Consider the following 13179-nt stretch of genomic DNA (forward strand, 5'->3'; position numbering starts at 1 on the left):
TTATCTGAAATTTGACTTAACTTTAGGTGGCATCCTTTAACTATAATGTGTTGCAATACATTTGTTCAAAATACAAACGCTTCAATATGATGGAACAGGATTGTTTTGTAGTCTCAATGGCTCATTAACTTGATACTACCCTGAAATTGGTCCTAACTAGTCATTTCAAGTATTTTATTTAAGTTTCAGCATATCTGACATGTTCTGTATTGCACTACCTAACCAGCAATCATTCTGCAGCACAGGTTCATTATTCTCCAGAACAGTTCATGGTACTGAAGCCAGGCAGAACAACCTTTCCTTTTGTATATAAATCTGCTTCCAACCCTTTGTTCATCCGCTGCACCAACAGTTTCTCATACAGCAAAGGGTGGTAGGCACCCAAGGTACAGGCAGCATCATAGTATCGCTCATGGTAGTGACAGAGATCTGTCTGTCTGATGGAAGGGATATACTCATAGATACTGACGTTATCACACAAGGACATCATAATAAGGATTCCTGAAAAATATTTCAAAACAGATGATTATTTCAGCGATTCCACCAAAAAAACTCTTAAAATAAAAACATAATTTTGATTAGATCATCTATCTATATATTATTAAAATCGGTATGATCTGTCATCTTTCCATTCAAAAGTTCAGTGAATAGTCCCAATGGGAATTTCAGTGTTAATTGTTTCAATATCTGATGATGATGATGCCTGCCCCATAATAGGATATTCCCATTAATGTGATGACCCATGACTGCAATCCATGCTCTCATCACCAGATGGCAATGTGAAGCAGTTTATCAACCTTCATCTGAATTTTTGTTCACTGCAATTACTTCCAGTAACTAGAATTTCTGTTTTCCAAAATAAGAGCTTAAACAATCAAAAAACAAAAAATACATATTTCATATCAACATGATTACATTTATCTGCCAAATTGTTCATTAAAGTTTTTACTGGCAGCCTCAGCGTATCTCAAAACCCTAGGCTTCACCTGGATATTTTACCTCATTACGGTTAAGGGAGAGCTTTTAATCATATCTCTGAGCATGTGTAGGTTTTATACACAGGACAACTTATACGAGAGTTTATATGATGCAATAAAGATGCACATAATCCCCCATCTCTTCCAGAAGTTGCTCATCTCATTCTCCTCAACAAGGTGATGTGCCCCTTATGTAATTGTTCCCCAGTACCATAAATATGTCAATAAAATGTGAGACAAATGCCAATCTAAGCAGCTAAAGTGTAGTCTTCACTTTGAAATGAGAAATTACCATGAAGTCTATGCTCCCTTACCACAGGACCATCCTATTATTCTCACTGAGGAGAGGGGCTGACTGGACGAGGGTAATAAGACAGTAACAAAGCTAAAGGACAACATTCCATACTAACCTTATCTAACCCTCTGCTGCACACAACATCCCTTCTCAATTATCTTTGCATTAACAATCCCCTTCAAACAGACTTGGATGCTCTCAAATTTGTAGTTTCTTTGTAGCAGACCTACTCTAACATTTCCAAAGCTTGATGCACATCCCTGCGATACAAAATGCAACATGGTTGTACCATACATGAATATCATAAAAGGAGCGGTGAGCGGCGGCCATGGGCAGCATGGCAGCATGCCACTACAAGGTACAGCGTGAGCTGGTGCAGGAGAGCAACGGCTGTGAAGAGTGCGTCATCAAGATCCAGGTCGGTGATTGGAGCATGGGCAGATACAGCAGGAGCAGCGAGGTCGGGGCGAAGGAACGATGAGACTGTGGAGGGACGTGATCGGGGCCCAGGGAGGCACGAGTTCGGGGCCAGGGGCCCAGGGGCAGCACGGACCAGCCCACACTGCAATATGTGTGCACATTGGGTCTGTGCAGCAGAGCTAGTCTCCAGTTGTCTTGGATAATCCTTGCCACTGGACCAAGACCTAGCTCTGTCAAGCCCGTGTGGTGGCTGGTGTGCAATGGCCACCCCACGTCAAAAAATGCACGCACAGGCATCTTCCACCCTTCAGGATGTAGTTTGGATCCTTCATTGAAACACCTGTGAACTCGTCCTTTTTTTTTGGCGTGGAAGCAAGTCATTCTCATTTCGAGGGACTGCCTATGATGATGATGATCTTTTAAAACTCAGTGGGGTAAAATTGAACTTCAGTAGAAGCTCAAAACAAAGTCCATCGAAAGGGAAGTCGGGCGGGATGAATATCGGACGACCAATCTGCTACCATCCGTTTTGCACCTGCTGAAGTTGAGTTTAACCCCCAATATATTCTTTAAAAAAGTCTATCCTTCATTCCTGCAATAATGTTACCCTTTCTCTGTTGGAATACAGTTGAAACATATGTGAAGGGCTAAGGCCCATAATACTGGACATTACTAAGGTTGAACAAAATAGGGAAAGAAAATGAGATAAATCAAGACATTATGGTTAGGTAACACCATATTTGGGTTTTTAAAAGCTGCAGAATGAAGGAAGGAAGAAAAAACAAGGAAGCATGGAATTCCTCAGTTGTATGGTCCCCAGAACAGTTGAAAGCTTATCCTTTTATGCAAGTATAGTAAGTAGTGACTTTCCAAATGAGCTGGTTAATTTACAGCATAATGTGTGATCTATTCTTCATGTTGATGCATGATTGAAAAGTATATAAAAAATTGTCTCAGGATTCAGACTTGTTAAACTATAATATCAAGGGTTTATGATTTAATTGCTTTTTCATAGATTAATGTAATAATTTGTTTCTACTCCCTCTCCTTCAGTTTTACAGATGTCTGCTCAGTCTTCTCTGCTGTAAACCCACCTCAGAATTTACTACTTCAAAGCCACATCAGCCGAATAACAAAGCTCTGCAAAAAATAACAGCAAAGGTCTGGAAATGACTCGTAGTTCTCTGAAGCTTTTAGCAGAAAATAAGAATGTGCAGAAATCTTTCCCAACAATTAGCGATGCTAGATTACAATAGAGGAAATTTGGAACAGAGAGAAGCAATGAGTACTATAGACCTCCAAGATTTGTTCATACTATAGCATCTTAAAATCATACTTTTTATTGCAGAATAAGATCTCTATAAATCTTTTGGGCTGGATTTTCGTTGGGCTTGCGCCTCTTGATGCCCCGGAGGGGCGGTAATGGGTATGCAAATGATTTCCGGCCGGGCGGCCAGCTTCCAGCGCTTGGATGGGAAATTTGGTGCTGGTTTTGCAGGGGCGCTGAGCAATACCGCGTGGGAGCTCCACCCCACACTCAGGGCCCCGCTGCTGAATTTTGTGGCTGCAGATGCAAACCATTTCCCAGCGCAAACTTTACTGTCCTGCTGCCATTATCACCCGAAAAAACCTCCAACCGAAAATCCAGTTCTTAAAATTTAGGATCTTGTAAATGTATCTTCTTTTGTAATTCAGCTTACAGTTTTGAATTAGAAACATTGCATCCATAAACTTTGTGAGGTTGATTTACGAGAAGAGTAAGATGTATTTGACTGTTTTAGCATTGAAATATTACTATTTGTATTGCCCAAGTGGATGGTAATAGTGGAGCCAATGCCTTGTTCTAATGTTTTTTGTTAATTTAAAATGCACCATTTTCAGCGGTTCAAACTGGAAGCAAAAATGTCTAATGGTAGATCGTCATAAAAGGGAGGCATCATGCCAATGGGAAGAGAATATTTTGTGTGTTACTGTGAAGATTACACCTCTGAATCTATCCCACGACACTATAGTCAATTTTCTACAGAACCTTTGAGTTTTCAAAACCTTTTTGTAACCAGGGATTACCAGCTCAAACATCCAACTTTCTTACGACATTGGGTCGGAAAGTTGAATTGCTCTGGTCGCTATGTCTAGCAACACTCTAAGTGCATTTAAAAAGAACATTTTTGCTGGAATAGTGACTGAAATAGTGCTCCCTCCATTTTTTCTTTTTGGCTTTATTTGTAGCACAGTTAAAAATATATATATTACTATATGTATAATTCGGTTTATAATTTTAATAAGGAAGAAGCTTGCTTCATAGTGCCTTATCTAAAGGTCCAACATGAAATGAAAAGCATAATTCAACCCAGTTCTTAGTTGGCATGGGCTGACAGCATAAAAATGCAAAAATCCAGAGAGTGAAATGTAAAGAGACCACAACCAAATGAACAGATGAAAATAACATATAACAACAACTTGCATTTATATAATGCCTTTAACATACTAAGGCACTTCACAGGAGGATTATCAAACAAAATGTGACACCGAGCTACATAAGGAGATATTAGGGCAGGTGATCAACAACTTGGTCAAAGAGGTAGGTTTTAAGGAGCGTCTTAAAGGAGGGGAGAGAGGCGGAGAGATTTAGGGAGGGAATTCCAGAGCTTAGGGCCTAGGCAGCTGAAGGCACAGCCACCAATGGTGGAGCAATTAAAATCGGGTGCGCAAGAGTCCAGGATTGGAGGAGAACAATGAATTAGTGTAGAAGAAGATCAAGCAGAATGGTCAGTCCTGGATCAATAGGTCAGTCACTGCAGGTTATTAAAGTTGAAGGAACTTAAGAAAATAGGAAGAATTGAGAAGAAATGTATGGCAGAATGCTCAGGAAGCCACAGTAACAAACAGATAATCAAACACTGTGCTTCTCTCAAAGTACATGTCATAGAAAAAAGGTTAAATAAGGAAGCAAATTGCAAGGCATAAGGAGATATTAATCATAAGGTGTTAATTGCTAAGAAAAATTGATAGCCATATATGTGAGAAAGATAAAGCCGAAGGAAGTGAGTTGGATACCTAGAGCTTGAACTGTGCACACTGAGGAAAAGGTAGCGAACCGAACAGTTCTGATAGTCCATGTAGGAGTTAATGACATAGTGAGCAGCCATATAGAGGTGCTCAAGGATACAGACATGAGGATCACCTTGAAAGTTCACAATAGGGAATATAAAGCACTATAGTTAGGCATACTTCTGGTGTTTGATAAAAAAAAGGACATAAACAAATAACTGTCCAACTGATGCAATAATAATAATAACATTTCAACAACCAACTGGCACTGTTTCCAGAATAAAAGGATGAAGGATAATTTAGGAAAGACAGCCTCCACCTTAACAGAGCAGATGCCAAGGGACTAATAAGGAACATAGAGGCAGCTGTCCAAAACAATTTCAACCAGATGGTGAGAGGACAGTGAGGTAACTGGATCACACAGGAAACCGAAATAGGAACAGCCGATAGTCAACGGACCATCAGGAATTCACTAACTCAGGGAAAATACTCCCAATTACCCTCCAACAACAGGCAGATATCAAGTGCACAAGGTGGAGCAAACTTTTTATATGTGAATGCCAGAAACATTTGTAACAAAATGTCTGAACTATAGGTTGTTGTAGCAGTAAGGGATTGAAATAGGAATAATCAAAACATGGTTAATCCCAAAAGATAGTGATGTATACAACACAATAGAATATAGAGGGGGTAATCTTCACCTTCGGCGGGGGTAAATAACTGCCCGCTACACACCCGCTTGATTTTCCTTTCCATTGACTTCAACAGAGGAAAAGTTGGGCAGGTGTAGAACGGGCGGACAATTCACTACTGCCAGCTTTCTGGCTCTGCCGAAGTTGAAAATTACCCCCAGAGGAAAGGATGAATGTAGATCTATATTAGAGATATTTGAAAAGTAAAGAAAATAGACCCTGTAGGGATAAAAGTAACCTCTGAAATAGGTTTAAAATGCAAGGAGAACTAAAATAACACAAGGAATTTCCTATTGGTTATCAGTTCAAACTAAAAGAAAGATAACCGAATCTTTTAGTGGGGTGCCGCAGGGTTCAGTGCTGGAACCCCAGCTATTTACAATATACATTAATGATTTAGATGAAGGAATTGAATGTAATATCTTCAAGTTTGCAAATGACACTAAGCTGGGTGGCAGTGTGAGCTGTGAGGAGGATGCTAGGAAGCTGCAGGGGGACTTGGACAGGTTAGGTGAGTGGGCAAATGCATGACAGGTGCAGTATAATGTGGATAAGTGTGAGGTTATCCACTTTGGTGGCAAAAACAGGAAGGCAGATTATTATCTGAATGGTGACAGATTAGTAAAAGGGGAGGTGCAATTAGACCTGGGTGTCATGGTACATCAGTCACTGAAGGTAGGCATGCAGGTACAGCAGGCAGTAAAGAAAGCAAATGGTATGCTGACCTTCATAGCGAGGGGATTTGAGTATCGGAGCAGGGAGGTCTTACTGCAGTTGTACAGGACCTTGGTGAGACCACACTTTGAGTATTGTGTGCAGTTTTGGTCTCCTAATCTGAGGAAGGACATTCTTGCTATTGAGGGGATGCAGCGAAGGTTCACCAGACTGATTCCCGGGATGGCAGGACTGACATATGAAGAAAGACTGGATCGACTAGGCTTATATTCACTGGAATTTAGAAGAATGAGAGGGGATCTCATAGAAACATATAAAATTCTGATGGGATTGGACAGGTTAGATGCAGGAAGAATATTTCCGATGTTGGGAAGTCCAGAACCAAGGATCACAGTCTAAGGATAAGGGGAAAGCCATTTAGGACCGAGATGAGGAGAAACTTCTTCACTCAGAAAATTGTGAACCTGTGGAATTCTCTACCACAGAAAGTTATTGAGGCCAGCTCGTTAGATATATTTAAAAGGGAGTTAGATGTGGCCTTTACGGCTAAAGGGATCAAGGGGTATGGAGAGAAAGCAGGAATGGGGTATTGAAGTTACATGATCAGCCATGATCTTATTGAATGGTGGTGCAGGCTCGAAGAGACGAGTGGCCTACTCCTGCACCTACTTTTGATGTTTCTATGTTTCTATGTTTATGAGGAATCAACAACAATAATTTATATTTATAAAGCGCCTTTAACGTAGTAAATGTCCCAAGGCTCTTCACAGGAGTATTATGCGATAAAATTTTGACACCAAGCTGTATAAGTAGAAATTAGCGGAGGTGACCAAAAGCTTGGTCAAAGAGGTATTTTTTAAAGAGCGTCATGAAGGAGGAAAGAGAGGTAGTGAGGCAGAGAGGTTTAGGCAGGGAGTTCCAGAGCTTGGGGCCAAGGCAACAGAAGGCACGGCCACCAATGGTTGAGCGATTACAATCAGGAATGCTCAGGAGAGCAGAATTAGAATAGTGCAAATACCTCGGGGGGGGGGGGCGGGGGTGTTGTGGGGCTGGAGGAGAGCTGGGGAGGGGTGAGGCCATGGAGGGATTTGAAAATAAGGATGAGAATTTTGAAATTGAGGCGTTGCTTAACCGAAAGCAAATGTAGGTCAGCGGCACAGGGGTGATGTGTGAACTGGACTTGGTGCAAGTTAAGACACGGACAGCCGAGTTTTGGATCACCTCTATTTTACGTAGGGTAGAATGTGGGGGGGTATGTGAAAATGGTACGGCCATTGTAATCGGGAATGTGAGTCAGCTAAGCATAAATCGGGAATGACTACGTGGCCGACAGTCAGAAATGTTAAATGCAATGCATGATTGCCTCATGACTCAATTTGTCAGGTAAGCAACAAGAGGAAATACTCCACATGACTTGGTTATGGTAAGTGATCGTGACAGCATACAGAAATGGAAATCATAGCACCTCTGGCTAACAATATGATAAAGTTCAGTTTAACACTGCTGAAAACCAACATACCGATGGATGATTTTATAAATGTCAATTTACAAAGATATGAGAGAAAAGCTGAAACAGATTAACTGGGGGAAATTATTTATTAACACTGCAGTAGAAGGAATGCCTTCAAAGAGATAGTGAAAAAAATTGAGGACAAATGCAAATCTAAAATTAGCAAGCGTAGGCTAAAAACATGATCCTAAGTAGTTCCACAAGACAATCAGAAGCATGTTTTCTTTAACAAAACAAGTTTCATAAGGCATACAGGGAGAAGGATAAGAGGATCCACTAGGAAGATCATAGGAATAATTAGAAGCATGTTTAACTGGCGATCAGAGGAGCAAAATTAAAACTAGAAGTAAGTATAACTACAGGTGCTAAACACAACAGGAGAACATTCTTCTCGTGCCATCATAGAAATAGGACAGTAAGGGAAGAGTTGAGAATATTAAAGAGTGCCAGTGGGTTGGAACTGAGGATAAGCAGAGAGTAATTAGTATATTCAATGAATACACCCTTGAAGTTTTCACTGGGGAAGAGTCATCATCATAGGCAGTCCCTCGAAACGAGGATGACTTGCTTCCACGCCGAAAAGGGATGAGTTCACAGATGTTTCAATGAAGGACCTAATATTCCGGATCCCGAACTACATCTTGAAGGGTGGAAGATGCCTGTATGTGGATTTTTTTAACGTGTGGTGGCCGTTGCAGTCACCACACGGGCTTGACAGAGCTAGGTCTTGGTCCAGTGGCAAGGATCAGCCAAGACGACTGGAGTCCAGCTTTGCTGCACAGACCTAGTGCGCACACATATCGCAGTGTGGGCTGGCCCGTGCTGCCCCATGGCCTTCACCTCTTCTGGACCCCGAACTCTCGCCTCTCCTGGGCCCTGATCGAAGACTACAGCAACAAAATTGACAGTGACAAAAGTAATCCATGCAGATTTAAGGACTTCAACATCAAGAATATAAAGGTTTAAAAAAAAAACCCGGGGACAAATGGTATCTATTCCAGTGTACTATGAGAAACTAGGGATGAAATTTATGAAGTGCTAACAACCATAGGAGTATCAATGAATGCTGGGGCAGTTCCAATAGATTGGATATAGCTATATTAAAGAAAGAGGCACATTTAATTCAGGCAATTCAGTCTCACATCAATACCTGATAGCTTAATGGAATCAATTATCATGAGAAAATTTGAGGAGTCAATCTAATACGAGTACAATATGGCTTTAGAAGGGGATGATCCCGTCTGATCAACCTCTTTGACCTTTTGAAGAAGTCGCATCCCAAGGGTTCAATGGAAGAAAGCCTTTGATAACTTTCCTCATGAAAGATTGCTATTGATATGGAAAGCAGTGGGAATTTGATGTAAATTCTCGATAAGGAATTGGCTGAAGGAAAGAAAGCAGTGGGTACTTGGTAAGGAAGGGATGTCAGGGAAAGTACTAGGTGGAATACTGCAGAGTTCAAAGCTTAGGCCTCGGCTATTCCTAATCTACATTAACGACTTTGATACAGAAACCAATGCAAACTGTTTAAGTTTGCAGGTGATAAGGTTACATAGCAGTCAGAGACCTATAAAAGGATTTAATTTAAATATGCGATTGGGAAATCAGTGGCAGATGAAACAACACAAATAAATAAAAAAATGCTATACTACCAAAGGATAAGCATATCAAATCACTGTGGAGCAACAATCAACAAAGCAAAAAGAATGCTTAATTATATTGTTGCTCATCGGCATATAAGTCAGAAGACATCATACAATAACTTTAGTACCCTGATCATCTAGGCTGGCACTTCAGTGCTGTACTAAGGGAGTGCTGCATTGTCAAGAGGTGGGGGTAAATCAATAGAAGTTATTTGAGGATGTAACGAGCAGGGTGGATAAAGAGGAACCAGTGGATGTGGTGTATTTGGATTTCCAGAAGGCATTCAATAAGGTGCCAAATAAGAGGTTACTGCACAAGACAAAAGCTCACAGGGTTGGGGGTAATATATTAGCATGGAGAGAGGATTGGCTAACTAACAGAAAACAGAGAGTCGGGATAAACGGGTCATTTTCCGGTTGGCAAACAGTGACTAGTGGGCTTCCGCAGGGATCGGTGCTGGGTCCTCAACTAATTACAATCTGTATTAATGACTTGGATGAAGGGACCGAGTGTAATGTAGCCAAGTTTGCTGATGATACAAAGATGGGTGTGAAAGCAAATTGTGAGGAGGACACAAAAAATCTGCAAAGGGATATAGACAGGCTAAGTGAGTGGGCAAAAATTTAGTAGATAGCGTATAATGTGGGAAAATGTGAGGTTATCCACTTTGGCAGAAATAATAGGAAAGCAAATTATAATTTAAATGGAGAAAAATTGCAAAGTGCTGCAGTACAGAGAGACCTAGGGATCCTTGTGCATGAAACACAAAAAGTTAGTATGCAGGTACAGCAAGTAATCAGGAAGGCAAATGGAATGTTGGCCTTAATTGCAAGTGGTATGGAGTATAAAAGCAGAGAAGTCCTGCTACAAATGTATAGGGTATTGGAGAGGCCACACCTAGAGTACTGCGTACAGTTTTGGTCTCCGTATTTAAGGAAGGATATACTTGCATTGGAGGCTGTTCACAGAAGGTTCACTAGGTTGATTCAGGAGATGAGGAGGTTGACTGAGTAGGTTGGGCCTATACACAATGGAGTTCAGAAGAATGAGATGTGATCTTATCGAAACATATAAGATAATGAGGGGACTTGACAAGGTGGATGCAGAGAGAATATTTCCACTCATAAGGGAAACTAAAACTAGGAGACATAGACTTAGAATAAGGGGCCGGCCATTTAAAACTGAGATGAGGATAAATTTGTTCTTTCAGAGGGTTGTAAATCTATGGAATTCTCTGCCCCAGAGAGCTGTGGAGGCTGGGTCATTGAATATATTTAAGATGGAGATAGATAGATTTTTGAGTGATAAGGAGTAAAGGATTATGGGGAGCAGGCAGTGAAGCGGAGCTGAGTTCATGATCATATCAGCCATGATCTTATTGAATGGCGGGACAGGCTCGAGGGGTCAAATGGCCTACTCCTGCTCCTATCTCTAATGTTCTTATGTTTTTTGAATAAATATTGGGTGGTTTTAATAACGGTAATCAATATGCTCTGCCAGATTACCATCCAGACAGTGAAGATTAAAATTTACTCCATAGTGTCTACGTTAAATTGAAGCCCCAGATGCATGTAAAACATTTCATGGTACTTTTTGAAGGTTTACAGCTTATCCGTCACATTCTGAGGCTTGGGTGCATTTTTGATGGCCTTGGTTTTTGTGTCCGTAGGCCTGATACTGTCAGCAGCAATTTTCCCCTCCAGGAATTCGACTTCCGGTGCCATGAAGACACAATTCGAGCGTTTCAGTCTGAGCCCCACTTTGTCCAGATGATGTAGAACCTCTTCCAGGGTGTTCAGATGTTTGATGGAGTCACGACCTGTGACGGTTCTGGGGACGGGCTTCAGTAGACTCTCCATGTTCCTCTGAAATATGGCTGCAGCTGAGTGAATTCCAAAAGGACACCTATTGTAGATAAACAGTCCTTTATGAGTGTTGATGCATGTAAGTTTCTTCAACGAGTCGACCAGCGCCTGTGTCATGTAGGCCGACATCAGATCCAGTTTTGTGAACGACTTCCCCCCGGCTAGCGTTGCAAACAGGTCATTAGCCTTCGGTAGCGGGTATTGATCCAGTTTCGAAACTCGGTTGATCATAACCTTGTAGTCCACAAATCCTGACAGTGTCATCACTTTTCAGCACGGGAACAATGGGGCTGGCCAATTTGTTAAATTCGACCGGTGATATGACCCCTTCACGCTGGAATCTGTCCAGTTCAATTTCGACCTTCTCCCTCATCATGTATGGAACGCCCGAGCTTTATGATGGGCAGGTCTTGCATCCGAGTCCACGTGGATCTGCACCTTGGCTCCCGTGAAATTGCCGATGCCTGGTTCAAACAGCGAGGGGAACTTGCTCAGCACTTGAGCACATGATGTATCCTCCTCCAATGACAATGCTTTGATCTCGTACCAGTTCCATTTGATTTTTTCTAACCAGTTCCTGCCGAGCAGTGTTGGATCATTGCCTAGAACAATCCATAACGGTAAATCGTGAACCGCACCATCATACGATATCTTGATTACTGCATTGCCGATCACCGTTATGAGTTCTTTAGTGTACGTACGCAACTTGGCATTGACTGGACTCAGCATAGGCCTCACAGCCGGTCGAATGTCCTCTGGCTCATTAGTGATTGACTCGTACCCGTGTCCAATTCCATCGATACCGGCACGCAATTAAGTTTTACATTAATCATTATCGGTTGGCTCTTTGTTAGGAACGAATACAGTCCATACACTTCCTCCTCTGTATCTCAGATTGCATCTCCGGATCCGGGTCATCATCCTCCACGTGGTGTATCGCAGCATGCTTGCTCAGTTGCGGACACATGCGCTGAAGATGCCCCACTCTCGAACAGCCTTTACAAATATACTGTTTAAACCGACACTGATAATGCCGATGATTTTCCCCACAATGCCAACACGGTGATATCGGATTCATTCCCATTGGCGGACTTTCAGCAGCCACAGGTTTCGCGTACCACAGTCGGATAGGCCCCGCCAAATGCAGTTCTGCCAAACGACGATACTATCTTGTTTACAGTACTTGTCAAGTTCTCAATGATAGCTACTTTAAACTTTTGTACATCGTCATGCATGATTGGGCAATCGTGATGGCCTTGCTGAAATCCAGCATCTCCACTGCTAATAGCTTACGCAGGATCACCTCGTGGTTCATGCCGATTACAAAGAAGTCCCGCAGCAAGTCTGCCAATGCAGTTTCGAACGTACACGGTCCAGCTAGATATCTTAGGTCGACAACGAATTCCAATACATCCTGGCCGTCAGAACGAATGTGCGTATAGAATCGATATAGAAACATAGAAACATAGAAAATAGGTGCAGGAGCAGGTCATTTGGCCCTTTGAGCCTGCACCACCATTCAATATGATCATGACTGATCATTCAACCTCAGTACCTAACCCCAGCCTTCTCTCCATACCGCCTGATTCCTTTAGCCATCTAACTCCCTTTTGAATATGTCCAACGAACTGGACTCAACAACTTTCTGTGGCAGAGAATTCCACAGGTTCACAACTCTCTGAGGGAAAAAGTTTCTCCTCATCTCGATCCTATATGGCTTACCCCTTATCCTTAGACTGTGTCCCCTGGTTTTGGACTTCCCCAACATTGGAAACATTCTTCCTGCATCTAACCTGTCCAGTTCCGTCAGAATTTTATATGTTTCTATGAAATCCCCTCTCATTCTTCTAAATTCCAGTGAGTATAAGCCTAGCCGATCCAATCTTTCTTCATATGTCAGTCCTGCCATCCCGGGAATCAGTCTGATGAACCTTCGCTGCACTCCCTCAATAGCAAGCACATCCTTCCTCAGATTAGGAGATCAAAACTGCACACAATACTCAAGGTGTGGTCTCACCAAGGCCCTGTACAACTGCAGCAAGACCTCCCT

The 13179-nt window shown here is 42.0% G+C and overlaps 1 protein-coding gene across 1 annotated transcript in view; it reads right to left on the reverse strand.

Moving 5' to 3' along the window:
• Nucleotides 1-250: 250 nt before the first annotated feature.
• LOC139274809 (beta-galactoside alpha-2,6-sialyltransferase 2-like) overlaps nt 251-13179 on the reverse strand; it is a 119365-nt gene continuing 106436 nt past the window's right edge. Inside the window, exon 5 of the mRNA XM_070891501.1 lies at nt 251-501. Within this exon, the coding sequence (XP_070747602.1) occupies nt 251-501 (251 nt within the window). The remainder of the gene's footprint in view (nt 502-13179) is intronic.

Source organism: Pristiophorus japonicus, chromosome 10 (assembly GCF_044704955.1).
Source record: "Pristiophorus japonicus isolate sPriJap1 chromosome 10, sPriJap1.hap1, whole genome shotgun sequence".
In the NCBI taxonomy this organism is placed as follows: Eukaryota; Metazoa; Chordata; class Chondrichthyes; family Pristiophoridae; genus Pristiophorus; species Pristiophorus japonicus.